We start from the raw sequence: 20,122 nt of genomic DNA, 5'->3' as shown, positions 1-20,122 counted from the left end.
GGCGACAAGCTTTATTATACCAGTTAGGTGTTTCTTTATGGATGCTCGTTTCCTCTGTTCCCTCATCAAACACGGTCTCAATGTATCCATGAGTTCGCAGTGAAGGAGGATAAAATTAATATCATGAACATTATGTGAGATGGTCCAGGTAAGTTTGGACACAAACAGATAATAAATATAAATGAGTTTGTTTTCGTCTGCTAGCAATTCTGCCCACTTGATGTTTCTCATGTTGTTTGAGGTTGTAATTAGAGGGGTAGATTTCACTGCCTACAGCATTGAATCCCTAAATTTACTCATTGAAAACGATGCACTTAGGGTCTGGTGGTCACTGTCTGGTCTAGAGATCACTTACATATCCAATAATTCTTGCCAGAGGTCAATATCCAATAATATGTGGTCAATTCTGGAGGTACTATAACCTCTCTTAAAAGTAAAACAAGGAGGAGAATCAGATTTGGTGTTTCCCTTAACTAGTCTTAAGCCATGATCAATGATAAGGTCAGCAAATTAGGTGGCCACCTTAGATGTTTTTTCATATTCTTGTACTCACGGTGGGGTGAGGTTTCTACATATCTAGACCATACTGATATAGGACTGCAGGTGTTGGTATCTCCTGCTACAATTTTTGAGCTATTTTGGGCAGCCTGTCCTAAGAAATCATCAAGCTTAGTTACTGTCATTAATTGCATATTTGGTGGTGCAGACCTAATGTACATATTAACTAAAATTATGTGTCTAGGGCCAGATCTGGTTTTAATGGTGATTTGTTGGGCAAGTAGATCTTTAGAATCAATTGGAAGCATTTTAGTTACTGGGAACAAGTCCAGCCTGAGCCAGGCTAGGAGGCCACCTGATGGTCGCCCTGCCTTTGATGGGACTGCGCTTTTGCTAAAAGCAATATAGCCTGGGCGAGGTACTGGTTCCGTAGCCCTAGTTTCTTGGAGCAGGATGATATGGTGCATGTCAATAAATGTTTAGATCTGATTCCCACAACATTTCATGATAATATTCTTAGATGTTCTCCTTCCGACACCCCCATAGATCTTGTGATGAGCGTAATCGGCTCTCCCTGGGTTGCTATGGATTCCCATTTATCATAGCCTATGTCCGGCCCCCTGTACCATCCTGTCCCTTCATCGACTATTGGGAGCCCCTTGGCCGCTTCTGCACAAGGGGATTGGATTGGGATGGACAGTTCGGACAGGTTAGTTAAAAGTCAATCAATGTCAGAAGTGTTAGAGTTTCTAGGATTTTTGCAGGAGTTGGGCTTCAATGAATTGTAAGACTGATTATATTGAGTTTTAGCGGGTCTATCCAGTATGTGAAAGGGAGGTTTGATTTTTAAGGTTATCTGTAACTCTCTACATGGTCTAAATCACAATTCCAGTGCGATCAACCCTTCTGCCAAAACCACATCCCTAAAAGCTACACCTATGTAATCCCTCTCAGAATTATCTGTTGAGAATCTCCTGGCGTTTATTTTGTCCTCCTTAATGATTGAGCTACAGCCCCTTTTGTGGCGGATCCAATGGATTACCTTGTTCGCTAGGGCCTCATGTGACTCAAAGTGGGAACTCTGAGGTTTTGGAACATTGATCATGTATACGTCAAAGCTTTGCATGTTGGGCGTTCCATTGCTATTGAAACCACTATATATATTCTTTAGAGGAGGAGTGTAGAATTTGTTATTCGCAACAACGTTAGGCAAAGTAACAGGTTTGTTCTGCCCCAATTCCCTTGTATGGGGGCTATAAAATTAGATAGGTTGTCGACATGCATGGTGTTTTTGCTGCATTGGGGGGATCGAATTTGGGAAGTTGGCTTTGTGTATTGCTCGAGCTGGGGGATATTTGGCTCATCAAAGGTCCTTTTGTAGCGCTTGTTGTGTACAGGTCTATTAGAGACAATGTTCTTTCAAAATCAGAGGGTCCCCAAGCTGTTACAGTGTCAAAGAGGGAGTTCCATTTTACAACTAGGAGATCAGCCATTTTTTCAAAAGTCACCTTTAGGGATTTGATTTTTTTCCTTTATGGTGTTTAATTAATCCATAAGTCCTGAAGCAATGAGAGGTGGAGAGGCTGCTGTTGCCACCTCCTCACTGGCTAGTTGGATAGTGTCGGTTCCTGCAGGGTTACAGTTAACCAAGGGTGAGTATTTGTTTGAACAGTCCACATTGATGACAAAATGGTCTTCCCTAATGATCACAGGATCTACTGGCAAGGGAAAAGTTGTTGTTGGGGCACTGTGGGTGGATTGGGATTAGGCGAAATAGCACCTACGATTAAAGCAGAAGGGGTCCCAAAATAAGAGGCTCTTGGGTATATTCATAAGAACCTGTGATAACAACCGCATGAGTAGCTTAATGCAACTTTCAACATCGCAGCCTATCGCGGTAAAATAACCCTGTGTCAACGTGGAATTCACAACAAGTCAGAAGCATGGAATAGTCACCAGAAAATGTGTCAAATGTCTGCGCGAAAATCAACACCATGCTGCACAAATGAGAAACGCGAACGCAAAAAAACATGCAATGAGGCAAATTGCAGTACAAAAATCAGAGAAAAACAGCCACAAGCCTGCAAATCCAGTGCGTCTGGTGGTAAACAGCACTATAAAAGAAAAAAAAAATTCAAACTGCGCTGCAACATGGATGCACCTGGACCGAGTGCAGAGGACAAGCTGAACCCCACAAGCCCCACGGATGTACTGCCAGGAACCCCGTGTTTAGGGAAGGGCAAGAGGATTACGGATCATCGTTACTGAGGTGATAGAACACCATCAACAACTGTTCCGCATCTCTACTGCGGCACTGGCAATCCACACGGAAATATGGCAGGCCATCATCAACAACGTCAATACAGTCGGAGTGTCGAGGAGGTCACTGGAGGAGTTCAAGTGGCGCTGGCATGAAGTGCACAGCCAAACCAAGGAGAAGCTCTCCGCCAACAGGAAGGCAGCAGGGGCGACTGGAGTTGGGAGTCGTGCGACACAGGAGGAGATTGATGAGCTGGAGGAAATGGTGGCCACTGTCAGCAGTGAGGAGACAGTGGCAGGAACTGGGGGCATGGACACAGAATGATCCGACCGGACCTAACAGCAACAGGGTGAGTAACGACCATGATCAGGGGGGACAGGGGAGACGGGCACAATGACACACCTGCACAATTATGTGTAGCACACTGTACACCCACAATGATCGTGGAACATGTCACTGATAGCCTTGGCACACTGCAGCTGACATAGAAACACCAAGTAGGCCCCGTCCACAATGTGCACAAAGGGGCCCCCTCCATATCACCATTTTCACAAGCAACCCATGCACATGTGCTGAATCCAGCAAAGCAGCGGCTCTGTGACCCACATTGACTATGCAAGTAACAATGCACACCCAATAGAATGGCAGCAGCCCAAAAACATGAGATGGCCTACGAATCGATGTGGAGGAAGCCCAGTGCGGATCACATCCATAAAGGAGCAGGTCACACTCTGACATGTCCAAGTGCACACACAACCCATGCCGTACGGAACACGCAGCAGACGAACAATGCACAAGGCCACAAAATCTGTGCGAGAGCACATATGACTCAAGTCTAAAAAAAAATCAGGCCCGAAAAGCACACAATTTAAAGGCACTCTGCCTCGAAGGGAAAAGGCTACACAAACTCAGAGTTGCTGGGGCAACTCCCCCACAATGCAGCAGACACACATAGCAATCATAGAACATCATCATTGACGGCAATGAGGTACAAAGTACAACACCAACACCATAGGACACCATCAACAACTGTTCCGCATCTCTACTGCGGCACTGGCAATCCACACGGAAATATGGCAGGCCATCATCAACAACGTCAATACAGTCGGAGTGTCGAGAAGGTCACTGGAGGAGTTCAAGTGGCGCTAGCATGAAGTGCACAGCCAAACCAAGGAGAAGCTCTCCGCCAACAGGAAGGCAGCAGGGGCGACTGGAGGAGATTGATGAGCTGGAGGAAATGGTGGCCACTGTCAGCAGTGAGGAGACAGTGGCAGGAACTGGGGGCCTGGACACAGCATGATCCGACCGGACCTAACAGCAACAGGGTGAGTAACGACCAGGGTCAGGGGGGACAGGGGAGATGGGCACAATGACACACATGCACAATTATGTGTATCACACTGAACACCCACAATGATCGTGGAACATGTCACTGATAGCCTTGGCACACTGCAGTTGACATAGAAACGCCAAGTAGGCCCCGTCCACAATGTGCACAAAGGGGCCCCCTCCATATCACCATTTTCACAAGCAACCCATGCACATGTGCTGAATCCAGCAAAGCAGCGGCTCTGTGACCCACATTGACTATGCAAGTAACAATGCACACCCAATAGAATGGCAGCAGCCCAAAAACATGAGATGGCCTACGAATCGATGTGGAGGAAGCCCAGTGCGGATCACATCCGTAAAGGAGCAGGTCACACTCTGACATGTCCAAGTGCACACACAACCCATGCCGTACGGAACACGCAGCAGACGAACAATGCACAAGGCCACAAAATCTGTGCGAGAGCACATATGACTCAAGTCTAAAAAAAAATCAGGCCCGAAAAGCACACAATTCAAAGGCACTCTGCCTCGAATGGAAAAGGCTACACAAACTCAGAGTTGCTGTGGCAACTCCCCCACAATGCAGCAGACACACATAGCAATCACAGAACATCATCATTGACGGCAATGAGGTACAAAGTACAACACCAACACCATAGGACACAGCTCACAACATTTACCGCATGTGCAGAGCAACTGTCCACTCACATCTGGCATTGCCTGACACTGTGTGATGATAATGCAGGGGTACTACCAGACATCCGTCATGTAGTCGTAACACACACTGACTGCCATCAAATAGCCAGCTACACCAAAACAGTGACAATGTACATTGGCATGCAGTCTGAATGTAAACATCTGCACACCTTCAACATACATGTGTACCTCTGTTGACCTACATCTCCCCTTCCACATTGCAGAGGGACAAACAACACCTCCTGCACGGCACACCACACTTCACATCATTGATGATGAAGAGGACAACCTGCACATATGTCAAGACACCCTCCAACGGATAATGGACAGCCTCCGCACACCATCCCCAGGAGCAGGGCAGGCCAGCTGCCCCGAGGTGAGCCCACTGCCTGTACAGACCACACAGCAGGAAACACAAACCACCACAGCTGTCTCCCAGCACCCACGACCAATACATGGAGTTCCTACAAAGTGTGTGGCGTTGTCAGGTGGAGTTGGCTGACCAGCTGCGGGTGGGTTTTGAACTCATGGCAGCCAAATTCGATGCCATATGTGGGTGTCTGAGTCCCATCAGGGACCACGTACAGTCCCTATCAGACACCCCCTGTATGCACCATGCTCCGCCACCGACCTTGGCTGACCTCACTGGGGTCATGAATTGAATACAAGAACTGTCTGGTGAGACAGGCTCCAGCGATTACAGCACAGAGTTGGCAGAGATGCGGAGGTCAATGGAGACCATGGAGCAGATGCAGGCTGGAAGTATGTATGCCACGACTGAACACCAGAGAGTAGTATCTGGGAACTTCAATGCCCTGCAGTACTTCATTTTGCCATTGCTGCCACTGAGCACATCGACACACACAGGCTCCGACCCCTCATGTGTCCGTGGCACACAGTGATGCCCCGTCATCTTCTCAGTCTGTTGTGTCAGTGGCACACAGTGATGCAGCCATCACCCCGCCACACACACCGGACACACTGGATACAGAACCCATATCAGGCGAGTAAGAAGGGGATGGGAATTACTTTGTGAGGAAGGAGGCAGTAGCATCCATCACTGCCATATGCCCTGTCCCTGCCTGGTTATGACCTAGGCATCATGCCCTGGGAAATACCTCCTACTGACCCCCGGAACACTCTGCGACATTCACCCAGACCCCGACACGGACTCCCATTTCATCACTGCTGGCCAATCACACAGCAATCTAGCTGCGGACTGCACTCTCCCACTTCCTAATCACTTCTCAATCCCCAAAGGTCTCTGGTTGGCCCACCACTGGGCTTCCATGTGATGTGGGCTTGGATGGCCATGTACAGCTCCAGCTCCGTCAATCATCTGAATGTGAATAAAACATTCTAAATCACACAGATGTGTCATTACTATGTTCACTCACGTATGGAAGTATGGCTGGATGTAAGGACAATGATTGCACCTGAAGGTACACCCTGGTAACTGACATCTATGCGCATGTGTATCCCTGAGAGACACATGGCAAATTGGATGACTGGGAAGGTGAGTACTAGCTGTGGCCCCCCTGTCACATCAACAATAATCTCACAACCCCCCATGTAGGCACACGTTCGTGTGTTGAATAGGGCTGTGTGTAGGTGTGACCAAATCAGTAGCAGGCAAGGAGTGCTGTCCTACATCACTTGTGTCAACACAACTTCACGACTCATGCCTACTTACACATATCTGTATGGACACATCCTGTAATGATATATGACATTGCTCCACATGGTCCGAGGTTGAACACCATACTCACATTGCTGAAGTCACGTAAATGCACATGTCAGCCAGCACCTATCCCAAAACAATGTCCGGCTCACAGAGGTTGAGCTTGCAAAAGTGGCACACCCCCATTGCACATGTGTAAGTCAGTTCCTCCCTGTGTAGTGAAGATGCTCATTGTGGCACTCAAGTGGACAATCTAATGAACACACCTCACAGTTAGACACCAGTGGGGTGGCATAGATTTTATTGGCATGTGCGTGTCAGTACGGACAAGGCAACGGACACAACAGGCAGGGACATGCTTAAAACTCTTACATGCAGCATGGGTACATGTTGAGGTTCAGAAAATGTTGATGCGAAAATGGTAAACTATCATCACAAATGGGAACGCCCCACCCCTCTTTGCCATGCCGGATGAGTCATGTGTTGTTTGGCGTCTGCTCATTGCCCCGTGTGAGGGGACATGACTCACTGCCAGTGGTATACGCATCGTGCTCTGCCACTGGAGTGTGCCGATTGTCTGCTCTGCTGACAGTAATCAGGTGAAAGGGTCCGACATGTTCACATGTTGTGCTAGGTTGCCATGTGTGTGCTCTCCCCCAGCAGTGTGTCCGAATTGGCAACGTTGCAAAACAGCAATGTGTTGCGCCGATCATGGACCTGCATCTCCTTGCACAGGTATGTGTACACACGCGTTGTTCCACGCACATTCATCCAGAGTCCGGACGATGGCAGACGTGTCCACTCTTGTGGTGGGCTATGCGAGCAATCGCCTCAATGCAACAAGTTGTTGTGACCTGTGCTGTGTGTATCAATTGGATGTGGCTGCAGAAACGTAGTTACTCATCCATGAATGCGAGTGCAGTTTCATGTGCCATGTGTTCCAATAGTACGTCACTGTTGTGTTAAAGGAACACCAGGGTGAGCCAATCCATAAACTGGTCCGAGCAGGTGTGTTCTGCCCATGCTGTTTCACCAATCTGCAACACAGCCCAAGTGAGGAGCACCTCGATGTGGTCACTGCACACGAGGAATTGTGCAATCTCCCATGCACAACTGCCAATACATACGCAGTATGTCAAGGCATCCCATGCACAGCTGTCTTGGTTACACTCCTGTGCATGATCCAACACATACGACATAACTCATAGTCCAATTCATCTATGGTTGTGTTAGGCAAACTTCCATGGGACACTTGAATGTGCATGTTCGGCAGTGGAACCAGGGCTGGAGGCAGGTGAATTAGGCAATGAGGAAGCTGAGCCGATAACTGATCCGCAGCACTGCCAGTGGCACTGTGCCCAGTAAATGCAGCATACATGCACAGTAGTGTTCCACGGGACAGGGGTTGTACATATGCCCGGTATGGCCTGCCATTGCCTTGGTGCGTCTCGTGGAAATGGCACTCTCCTGAACTGTGGCAGTTGTGTGGAGGATATGCCACAGCTCTGGGCAATGATTCGAATGTGTATGCAATGTCTGGCTGAATGGGTTGTTGTTTCCATGAGTGTCAAGGGCATCCCAAGCGGGGGTCCATCAGGCAGGGGCTTCTATGTGTGGGGTGTGGATGAGTCAGATAGTTCATTTGTGGAATGCGTGGTGTGGGAGTCATCCACATCTGCCAATGCATCTCTCTCAGTGTGTTCCAGGCACGTTCTGGACCAATGTCAGAGGTGCAGGTGTCATCCCGCCTTCTGCATTGGGACAATGGAGCTTTCATCCCTGTTGTTTGTCTGACTGCTACTTGCGTTTTCGTTATGTGATGTGACTTTGGCGCTGAGATTGGGACACGGCCTTGGGCTCATGGGGTACGGATGGTGATACACACAATTGTTGGCATGTGTAGCCAGGTGCCATGCAAGGCCTTGCGCTGCTTGTGCACTCTCACTCCGTCTCTCTACCTCGCTCTCTCCCTCTCTATCCTTTGTTGGGTGCATGGCACATCTTCTTCTGTTGGATTTAGTCTTCCAGGCTGTGTCCTACGGATTGTCCAGTGAGGACCCGCTAGGACTCATCCGAATGGTTGTTTTGGCTTTTGTTTGTATGGTGTTTTGTGTTGGTGGTTGCATTGCTGTATGACTCATTCTCCATTTTCTGTCCACACGTGTATGTTGGTTTTCCTGGTTGTGCGACATCAGGCGAGATATTTGTTTTGTGATTCGTGGTGTTGGAGTGCAGTTTCTTGGTCCGGGTTTGGGGATGGGAACGGAGGGGGATGTTGCGGGCCCAGTTGTGGTGTCGGTGGGTGTTGTGGCCCTCTTGGGTGTCCGTGTTGCATGTTCAGTTGCTCCATGGCATCTGTTTGTCTTCAGGTGTGGCTGTGGGCTGTGCTCCCTTTTGTGGTGCAGACTGTGGTCAGACTTTACACCAGGTCAGAGCCGGGGTAAATTTCCTGCCGCTAACGCGGCTTATCGCGTGATTTGTGCTTTTTTTGTGGTTCTGTCTGGTTGTTGTGAATGTCTAGGTAGGGTGTTGTCACTGGTTTTGTCACGGGAACGCCTACTATTAGTGATATTTGCAGGGGTCCTCTGTGGCGATGTTTTTTGCGGCTGCTATCGAGGGAAAACTGGTGCTGTGGGCTGTTAGCACCTGCTTGTGAATGGTGGGGTAAATGTACCACGACTTTGGCGGCGATAAAGTGCCCTTGATTTGGCGATAGCTCCTTGTGAATTTGCCCCTATGTTTTTTTGTGGTGGTTCGGCTCTTCTTATGGTGATTTTCCTTCCTCTTAACCTTGGAGCCTAGCAATCTTGACTGAGGGGCCAGAAGGACCGTCACCTCTTCTATCTGCTCATCATTTTCTGTTAAAGTGCAATTTTTGGCAGCATGATGCAGAATTTCCGTATGCTCCCTGCACCTATACCTTTATCCGCTGCTTTCCTTTTTCCCATTTTGGTAAGTGCTCTAAACAGGGGGCACGTAGGAGCAAGCTAAAACGTTCGCAAAGACCAACACGTGGTCGACAATGGTAAAGTGAGGGATAGAATAAGCCAGAAGGTGCCAATAATGATGCAAGAAAAGAATTGTATTGTGGACTACTCACAGTTCGAAAGTGCTGCCAATGTTGTGACCAAGGGGGGTAGCCCTGCCCTACCTCTTTCTGTTGCTGACTGGCGCAGATGGGACCGCCCTTGGCCTGTGCACGGCCTGGGTACGCCTTTGCACGTACCGAGCTGTGGGAGGTTCCGGTGGATTTTGAACACCTCCGGGCGTGCAGGAATCACGACGGCGGCTCTCTGGCAGTGGAGAGTACTGGGAAATGCAGTCCCCCCAGCGCCGGTGTCAATTACACTCTCCCGCGCCGCGGGAGGCTCCGTTGGATTTTGAATGCCTCAGGGAATGCAGGAATCACGTCGGTGGGACTCTGGCCACGAAGAGTACTGGGAAAAGCAGTCCCCCCAGCGCCGGTGTCAATTACACTCTCCCGTGCTGCGGGAGGCTCCGTTGGATTTTGAACACCTCCCAATGTACAGGAATCACATCGGCAGCTCTCTGGCCATGAAGAGTACCAGGAAATGCGTTCCCCCCACAGCGCCGGTGTCAATTACACTCCCTCATTCATGAGATTGTTTTATGAATTGTGCAGAAGTTTATATATTGAATTCATCATAGATTTATATAATAATATAGACATGTTGGTGTGTAATTTGAAAATAGGAATGGATGGAACCTTGCAGCATCAGATGCTTCTTTGGAAAATATGGCTATGCAAACAAATGATGGACGGAATGCTGAATGAATCATACATTCACCCCCAGTCAAGAGATCTGGGTTAAATCCATCATTCTTTTGCTCACCATGCCACCCCAGTTTAGACCCAGCCATATGCAAATCCGTCATGACCATGTGCCTCATGGGAACGGTCAAGGCTGATTTGCATATGTCTTTGTCGAAACTGGAATGGCATGGGGAGCAAAAAAACAATGGATTTAGGCCCAGATCTCTGTACTGGGGTGAATGTATGACATTGTTCTGCATTCTGTCCATCATTTGTTCTTTTTGCATTAGTCACCCGAGTGGAACGGGTATGCCCAGATGTGGGTCCCATGCTCTCCTTGCCACTGGAGTCAAGCTAGCCTGGCTGATGAGGGCTGAAAGCCCGAAACCTGTCCTAGGACACTTGTTTCTAGTCCAGCTACATGATGGAAAAAGCACCCAAGAGAATTTAAATATTCTGCCTTGCCCTCGTCATTTGTGGGAATTCTGTCAGAGGGTGCAGTGGGCTCAATGGTTGGGAAGAGCAGTTATCTATCTATCTATCTATACATCTATCTATCTATCTATCTATCTATCTATCTATCTATCTATCTATCTATCTATCTATCTATCTATCTATCTATATGCAAAAAAGAAGGGGAGAACTCTGTTACAAAGTTTAGGTGGAGAGCAGCCACTGTATAGAGCACCCTACAACACCAGCGACACTCTGAATCTGCTCACCTCAAATGTCTGTTATTCTAGCAAAGTTTTTAAGCATAGGAGTAACACAGTGCCAACCATACTGAGCTAGATAGGGACAAAGTATTTTACCATTCCTACAACAGAGTGATTAAGCCTAGATTTAGCACAGTGCCATCCAAGCCAAGATGTAAAATTACAAAAGCCTTTTACCACTCTAGGCACAGTTTTACAGCATTGCATTGGTAAAATAACATTCAAGCCAACCTGCAATAAATAAAAGCAACCCCTGACATGTTTCGCTACCATTATAATTAGTGATTTATCAATGGGTAAAAGTGAATGAACTTAGATGTTTTTCACAAAAGCATTCTGCGTGACATCAGAGAAACAATAATAGTGAAGGCGAGTTGTCCATGATTTCACTCAAAACCATAAAAGGAAAAATAGTCCCCTTATTTACTTTTTATTCATCTATAATTTTATGTTACAACCAACATCATCTGCCCCTGATTCCAACAGCTATTTAAGTGCAGAGGAGTAATGGGGTGACCTATATAATATAGCATTTCCTCCCAGCTCCGAATGTGAAAAAGATATCTGGCCACCTGTCATCCCTTCCCAAGGCTGAGCTCTCTACTTCCCAGCACTGCTTTAATGGGCAATTTAAAAGCCCTGTTAGAACAGCTTGGAATTCCTTGATGACGCAACAAAAGTTGGAAACAACATTTGTTCCCCACTGTTTCGGTCATATCAGTGAAAAACAGATTCAGAATAAGGTAGTATGATGTGTGTAAGTATAACAGATGAATGTCAGCATCTAAAACGCCTCTATCCTCCCCTTTGGGTCAGCATTACCATTAACATACAGCAAGGAATGCGTCACCCTCACTCTGTTGGTCCTAACTAGGATAAGTCAACCTAAGTTCTTTAATGTCTGAAACCAATATTAAAGAAAGTATCAATGCAGTTAACTAATGCATATAAACAACAAATAAATCATCAAAGTTCTAGTGCGTGTCTAAAAAAGCGGGAAATGAAAACTAAGATTGAATTAGAATAGAGAGTTTATTATGTTTGATAAGCTTCTCATAGCGGTTTCAAATCCATCATGTTTGTTATTTATCGTATGTTTAAGCCCTTGGCTGCGGCGGTAATTCCGCCGCAGCGCTAGGGGGGAGGGGGGGCTGCGCGGTGCCGTTTCTCATGACGGAACCACTCCGTCACGAGCCGCGGGCGCTCTGTGCTTGTGACAGAGTGGTTCCGTCACGCTCAAAAGAACGCACCGCGCAGGCGTGAAACCAGCGCTGCGCAGGCGCGGGGGCCGTGACGGAACCACTCCGTCACCAGCACAGCGCGTCCGTGGCTGGAGACGGAGTGGTTCCGTCACCAGCATCGATGAGGTTAAATACCACAATAAAAAAAATATTTAAAAAACAAATATGTTGTCCCACATTTCCAGTTGAGCAACTGTAGTTGTATGATGGCAAAACTACTCACCCTGCAGATTTACCGATCCTAAAGTGAGAATGAGAGGTTCTTCCTTTTTCTTACTCTCATCAAAAAGATCTTGCCCAGCCCGATTTTGCTGACGAATTATTTCTTCCATCAAAGCCAACAGTTTGTTAATGTCAGTAGAATTTCCAAAATCTAAAGCTGAAGAGGGCAGTGGAGATTTCATAGTTTTAAATAGTGAATTGGCAATTCTTCTAATGTCCTATAAGAAGAAAAAATGGGTTCATGAAAATACGCGTGGCTGCAGTACTAGTACAACAATTTCTTGCTATTTTGGACACAGGAACAAAAGTACTAAGACCATATGGGAATTTCGCTTTGTACTAATCTAGGTTCACCTGCCAGATGCAACCTGTAAATAGTCTTCCTTATTCCAGTCCTTAAAATCTGAGTTTGTTTCCACCCCAGATACATCGTTTTACTCTTTTACCAAGGACTACAATTTTTTTTAGTCCTATTACTATGTCTAACCCACCAGCCTACCCATAAATGCCCCTTGCTTTTTTGTTGTAGTCCTATAACTATGTCTAACCCGCCTGCCTACCCCTAAATGCCCCTTTTTGTCATGAGCCGGACATGCTTTTCTTTACCAAGCCAAAAAATGGCAAGAGGGTTCTGGGCAGTGACAAGAAAGAGCTAGCATAATAAAAAATACTAGTAAGTGATCTAAGAATTACCTCTTGGTCCCGTCTTATTTCTCACAGTCTTTACAATCTAAGGATGTGCCAAGCCCAAATAAGGTTGTCCATATATCATTTAGAGAATTTTTTTTATTATTATGCTCAGTAAAAAATATTTTTTATTCATAATATTCCAATCTCTAAGAAGAAACAAAACATACAACAGTATTTTGGATGGAAAACTATTACATCAGACTGAAAAAACATGTAAAGAATACATTTAAACAAAGGTTTTAGATACAGTCTAAATTGTTACTTTACATATATCAATAAAACCAAATCCTCTAGCTTCCCCCAAGAAGTTGCCACTACCCTTGTTGATTTTCCAATTAAGCCTGACTAGATTTCCTGATCCAACGCTTCACAGACATGAGAAATCACAGATTTTACCCCCTAACTTATAATAGCTATGGATGCCTTTTTTCCCTTTGTTACTTTCACCATTGGAGTCTAACAAGGACTGAAAAGCCGTAAAGTTAGCGGATCAATCAATGCAACTCAGTCATAGAACTATAAAGAACCTTTAGACTAAGACGAATCAGGGAAAATGTAGGACTTGATAAAAAAAAGTAGGAGGTTGTCTCTTGGGTGGACACACCCTCAAATTTTAAGGACTGTGACAATAAAGATGGGACCTAGAGTAAATGGGCAGTCGAGCTAAAGATATGGTTAATACATGTTTTGTATACCCGGTATAGAGAAACACTTTGAAAAACTGGATGTGCCTCGCAGCTCCTTCCTGTCATAACATTCTATGTTTCTAGAATATATAAGGTAATACTCACTGAAATCTTGGATTAGTTTACAAGAGAAACAAAAATCAGGAAAATAACATTACAGATAATTCATATTTTCGACATTAAATATTATTCAAAAGTTGCAGATCACTGGATTGTTTTTTTTTTAAGTTTGAAGTTTATTGAAGTATAAAGAAGCAAAGACAGAAAATGAAAAAACAATCATATGTTACGTGAAACAAGAAAACTCTCTTACAAATGGCAGAACTGATGAATATAACTATACATAAAAAGAGGATAAGTAACAATGCTCCTAAACATAAGGAAATGAAGGAACAAGCTGAGTAATAAAAAACGTATAAGTGATATGAAATAAGTAGTTAAAATATTTAAACACATTGAAATTAAGTAAGAAAAAATGCATTTACGGTGGTTTTTGAACTTCAACATTGCGTACGGAAGAAATGGGAGGGAGGTTGGTGATTCTGGATAAATATTCAGTAAGGGGGATCCATAAGAGATCACGCTTAATTGCTAAAGAAATAGGGGAAACAAAGTTAGTGTCTAAACGATGGTTAAAACAAACTGCGTTCCACCAAGCGTTAAAGGAAACATCGTTAGCCTGTTTCCAATGTGACGTAATATGGTGTAATGCAATGGCAAGGAAAAGATCAAGTAATTTATGTTTCTGTGGTGAATCAATGAAAACAGGGGAAAGTGAACCTAGGAAAACATGGACAATGGAGAAGGAAAAATTAAAGTTAAAAATCTTTTGAAGTTGGGACCAAACCAAATGCCAGAAATGCAAAATGGGAGGACATTCGAATAGCATATGTTTCAGATCAGCCAAAGGGCATGGACAGGACCAACAAGTGGAGGGGGTGTCTGAGGAGAAAGATGACAGAAGGAATGGAGTAAATAGAGTACGGTTGTAAACAAAAAATAAGGTTTGGGTAGTGTTAGCAGCTCTGGATGTACTGTGAAGTTTAGACCAAAACTTATCCCACAACCTGAAGGGCCATGTTTGAGACAAGTCTTTTTCCCAAGCCAACTCAACCCTAGATTTAGTGCGATCTGTAGAAGATTGCATGGATTTATAGAGAAAGGAAGCAGAGAGTGAATGGTCGAGGGTATTAGAAACCGAGAGATGAGTGACCGGGATAGGGTTGGTGGTAGGAAGTGAAGAAAGGTATTGAGTAAGGGAGGGAATTAGTGATAAATATTGTTTACGGGAAGATGAAGGTAACGAAAATTGAGTTTGGAGATGGTGGAAAGGGAGAGGTTGAGTATCAGAAAGAAGTTGAGAGACCCATTTTAATCCAAGAGAATGCAAGGATTTCCAGTAAACTGAGCGATTACGGATTTTAAGATGCTTATTATGCCAAATAGGTTGAGTGTGAGTAGAAGAGGTAGAGGGATAAGAAGATAATAAATAAGGTTGAAGAAGAGCTCGGGAGTGAGAGATAATGGGGGAACGGAGAGAAGTAACATTAGAGGAGAAGGAAAGAACCTCACTAAATTCATAAGGGGAAAGGAAAGAAGATTCTAATGTTAACCATAAAGGAGGATAAGAAGGAAGATCTGAAGAGAGCCAACGTAGTGCTTGTTTTAAGGAAAAAGCGTTATGATAAAGTTTGAAATTAGGAAATTTAACGCCACCAAGGGATTTATCTTTTTTCAAAGCAGAGAGGGCTATTCGAGACTTCTTTCCCTTCCATAGAAATTTTAGCAGAATAGAATCTATCGATTTGAAGTAGAAATCCGGGATACGAATGGGAATCATTGAAATGGAGTAAAGGACTAGAGGAGCTAGCATCATTTTTATGGAGTCCAGGCGACCCCACCAAGAAAGAAAAAGAGGGTTCCATCTGTTGATAGATACATTAAGCTTATTGGTAAGGGCTTCAAAATTAAACTTAAGGGTGTCAGAGAGGCGAGGAGCGAACCACACACCTAGATATTTAATCTTAGAGGGTTGCCAAGAGAAGCCAGAGGTATCAAAGAGATGTTTGTGACAGAGAGGATTTAAAGGCAGAATTTCGCACTTGTCCGTGTTGAGACGATAGCCAGAGACAGTAGAGAAGGAGGAAACTTGGTTAAGAAAGGAAGGTAAGGTAGTGTGAGGATTTGAACAATAGAATAAAATATCATCAGCATACACCGACAATTTGACTTGTTGGTGAGAACCAAAGTGAAAACCCGAAATATTTTCATCCAGTCTAATCTTAGTTAAAAAGGGTTCTAAAGCTATAATAAACAAAAGGGGAGATAGAGGGCATCCCTGGCGGACACCTCTTTTAAGGTGAAAATAAGCGGAAGTTACACCATTAGTAAAGATTGAAGCATGGGGGCTAGAATAAAGTAAAGAAATGAGGGAAATGAATTTAGATGAAAAACCGAACCAACGAAGAGCTTGAAACATAAAGTCCCATCCTATTCTGTCAAAAGCCTTCTCGGCGTCGAGGGAGATGGCAGCTAGAGGGGTAGAGAGGGAGGGGGCTTTGCTCAAGATGTTAAATAAAACACGTGAATTGTCGGATGATAAACGACCTTTTACAAAACCGGATTGCTCCGGGCCTATGAGTTCTGGTAATAGAGGGTCTAATCTAAGAGCTAAAATTTTGGCGAAAATTTTATAATCTGTATTTACCAGGGAGATGGGGCGATAATTTTTACACAAAGTATGGTCTTTGTCTGGTTTGGGGATTAAACAAATTAAAGCTTCTTGGAAAGTTCCCTGAGAGGATCCAGAATTCACAAAGGATTGAAATAACAAGAGTAGTTTGGGTAGGAGAAGGGAGGAAAAATGATTGTAGAACTCGATGGTGAAGCCATCAGGTCCAGGTGCTTTTCCACGACGAAGGATTGAGACAGCATGAGAGATTTCAGAGAGAGAGACATCTAAATCTAATGAAGTAAAGTCAACATGAGAGGATTGAGGGGAGGGGATATCTTGAAAATAGGCCAAAAGATCAGTAGGATCAGGGCTAGATTCAGGAGTATATAAAGTTTGGTAAAAGGAAACAAAGTGAGATAAAATGTCCTTGTCTTTAAACAGAGAAATACCAGCCGGACCTTGCAGAGAGTCAATTTTGGTTCTTTCCTTTCGTATCTTGAGATAATTGGCTAAAAGTTTACCCATTTTGTTTTGACCACCATAATAGCGAGAGTTACATTTCAGGAGAGAGTTTGAGGCTGCATTGGTGGTAAATTTATTAAAAGCAAATTTGGCAGTAATAAGTTCGCGAAGAGAAGATTCAGAATTAGAATGATAATAGGCATATTCCAATTTCTTAATTTTATCCAAAAGTTGAGTTGACTTGGAAATAGACTGCTTTTTCTTTTGAGAAACGAAATTAATGATAAAACCCCTGGCAGCCGCTTTAAAGGAATCCCACACCATGACAAAGGGAGAGTCAGGAAGGTGATTGAGTGTAAAAAATTCAGTGGTAAATGCTGTAAATTGAGTGCAGAAAGTGGGGTCGAGGAGTAGAGAGTTGTTAAATCGCCAACGTCCTGAGTGAGGAGAGAAGGGGATAAGGTCAATATCTACAAAGACGGGAGCATGGTCTGAAATTAAAATGGAACCTATTTCTGAGTGAGTGGCAAGCTGTGCCAGGGGTTTACTGAGGAATAGGTAATCAATACGGTATTGGGAATGATGGGTGGGGGAATAGAATGTATACTCTCGAAGATCAGGATTACACAATCTCCAAATGTCAACTAAAGCATTATTTCGAATAGATGTAGTAAATTGAGAATGCATCTTAGAGGGAACAAAAGATCACTGGATTGTTGATGGCATGAATGGATAACCTGGTCTCAGCACCAAAATTCTGAAGAACATTGCAGTAGGAACTTTCATTACTGAGGCCAAAGAATACCACATGTACCAAGACATAAAGAGTTAATTTTAAAAGTAAAAGAAATTCATCAGACCAAAGTTTGCCCTGTTGATAAACTATGCTTGCCAAAATGATTTCACTTTTCACCAGATATCTATACACACACTTCCACGTCTCTATGTAAAAATCCTCGACCAAATGGCCACAAAACTACATGTAAACGCCCTATATAATACCCACATTTTGGTATTTGAATAATATATAATCAACCACATAATAAATCAGTTGTCAACTTCCTTTTCTATAATGTAAGTAAAAAGGCAAATAATGGTCCCTTGACCACTCGGAAATATACATTGAGAAGGTTGCATACAAGAACATTATTGTGGTTGCATAAACTTGCCTTTATCACAGATTCCGGGGTCAGAGTGGCACACTGTGTGTTCCGCAAGGCGGGAGACATAGTCGGCGACACCCGGCCGCTTTTTCCCTGTTTCTTCTCCTGCTCTTTGGTTTGCCGCGGGCGGATGTTTCTAAAGATCTGGACGATGAGCAGGTTAATGGGGAACATGAGGATGGAGCTTTCAAACCCAATCATCACTTCCTGCCAGGTGAATTCTATCCGACCTATAGAGGTTCAACAAGAACGGAAGGAAGGCTAATTAGTTACATTTTGAACAAATTTATTCAACAAAGTTAATTTCTTAGCTCTAGTTTGCAAAATATAATTTGGAGAAGGGTTTAGGGAATACAACCACGCATTGTTCAAAGAATGCATGCAAAACAACTGCTTGAGTCAGAATATTTGCAAGTGTAAAGCACAATCATTGGTACTGAAGAAGAGCACTAACCTCCGTGCTACAATGTGGCTCCTTTGCCATTGAATTGTCTTATGCAAGATGACAACCTTTAACTACATCGCTCTTAATTGAAATACTTTAAAATTTAAATATATTAAAGAGCTGCAATGCGGAACAAGATTTGGGCATTACTATTTCTGACGATGTCTGGCAGAGGTTGTGAGGACGGGCAGCCAAGAACTCTATCTGTTTCCAACACAAGGCCAATGCTTATAAACTTCTTACCCGAAGGTACTTCACTCCAGATCGGTTGTATGCCATGGTGGGAACTTCTGACCTTTGTTGGCGGGGCTGTAATTCTAAAGGCACATATATGCCTATGTTGTGGGAATGTATACATATCAAACGCTTCTAGGCAGAGGTGCTTCTTCAGATCTCCCAGATTTGTTCAGTGACTCTACCAATGGACCCTTTGGTGCTGTCATTGGGAGAAGCTGGGGAGGATTCTGTCTATCCATACACAACCCCTCGGGCAGATTACTCACCTTCTTTTTATTAGCAGCTAGGCTTACAATAGCCTAATTTGGCTGTGTGGTGAACTAAGATATGGCACATTTATGCTATGGCACGATCAACTGCATTGGTTGCGGATAAGTGGTCTAAATTTGAACTCATTTGGACACCTTTAAGATGTATGTCAAGAGAGACAGAGAAAAGGTGAACCCCACCATTGCTGCATCCACTCTCCTGCGGCGACCCCGTATGGAGGGCCTGTCGTTATCCAATGGAGAACTGGAGCATGAGGACTGATGTGTGACCATAACCAATCCCGCCACCAATGTTATGTCGTCATGTTGACTAATTGGCTTGATGGCTCTCATGTTTGACCTACTGATTGTATTGCAGTGCTCTATGTACCAATGTGACTCTATTACATTTTATGCTCACACTTTTTTGCTTGCTTTTTATTGGTATTGCGATTACCCTGGACTTTCCCTCCCCATCCCTCCCATCTTTCCATTTTTTCCCTTTGTTATTTTTTCCCATGTTTGTAATGTTTTACAAATGAAAAAAACCCAATAAATTAAGTCTCTAAAACAATTTTTTTTTAAAGCTGTAATGCTTGTTTTGTGGAAAACGAGAATACCATGCTGGAAATGTCATATCATTGCTGCATCAACCTTCTGAAAAAGTACGCTTTTGGCCGGAGAGGGCCACGCTGCGTGTTTTGAAGATGAGTCATACTTGTAGGGTACCCAAAAAAGTTCCTTCAGGTTTGGGATGATGTGATCATATTTCTGTATGATCCGGCTTTTGCGGCTCGGCGTGCAGGAGGTTTACGGCGCACGTCCAGCGTGGACAGGACACCACGATACTGGTGTCTGGAGCCCAAAATACCAAATGGAGTGAGTTTTACCCTTCAGTTAGGTTACCACTAGGATTGACGGGAATTCACGCTCGCATCCATGAAGTGTGGAAGGTAGGAGTCTCCTTTCCCACCACCACGTGTAGATAGTATAAACAATAGGTCCTGATGAAATGCAATGGATCTGTATTGACCACAATGCATGAAACATGTTGACCACACTGTGAGAGATGAGCTAAGCTCCACTGGACCATAGA

The 20,122-nt window shown here is 44.4% G+C and overlaps 1 protein-coding gene across 1 annotated transcript in view; it reads right to left on the bottom strand.

Moving 5' to 3' along the window:
* The window catches only part of LOC144798021 (polycystin-1-like protein 2), an 849,694-nt gene that overhangs the window by 193,497 nt on the left and 636,075 nt on the right, over positions 1-20,122 (bottom strand). The window contains exons 29-30 of the mRNA XM_078668807.1: positions 18,103-18,326; positions 12,423-12,639 (exon numbers count right to left, since the gene is read on the bottom strand). Of these exons, the coding sequence (XP_078524933.1) occupies positions 12,423-12,639; positions 18,103-18,326 (441 nt within the window). The remainder of the gene's footprint in view (positions 1-12,422; positions 12,640-18,102; positions 18,327-20,122) is intronic.

This window comes from Lissotriton helveticus, chromosome 12, assembly GCF_964261635.1.
Source record: "Lissotriton helveticus chromosome 12, aLisHel1.1, whole genome shotgun sequence".
NCBI lineage: Eukaryota > Metazoa > Chordata > Amphibia > Caudata > Salamandridae > Lissotriton > Lissotriton helveticus.
This window is presented reverse-complemented; position numbering and strand designations above follow the sequence as displayed.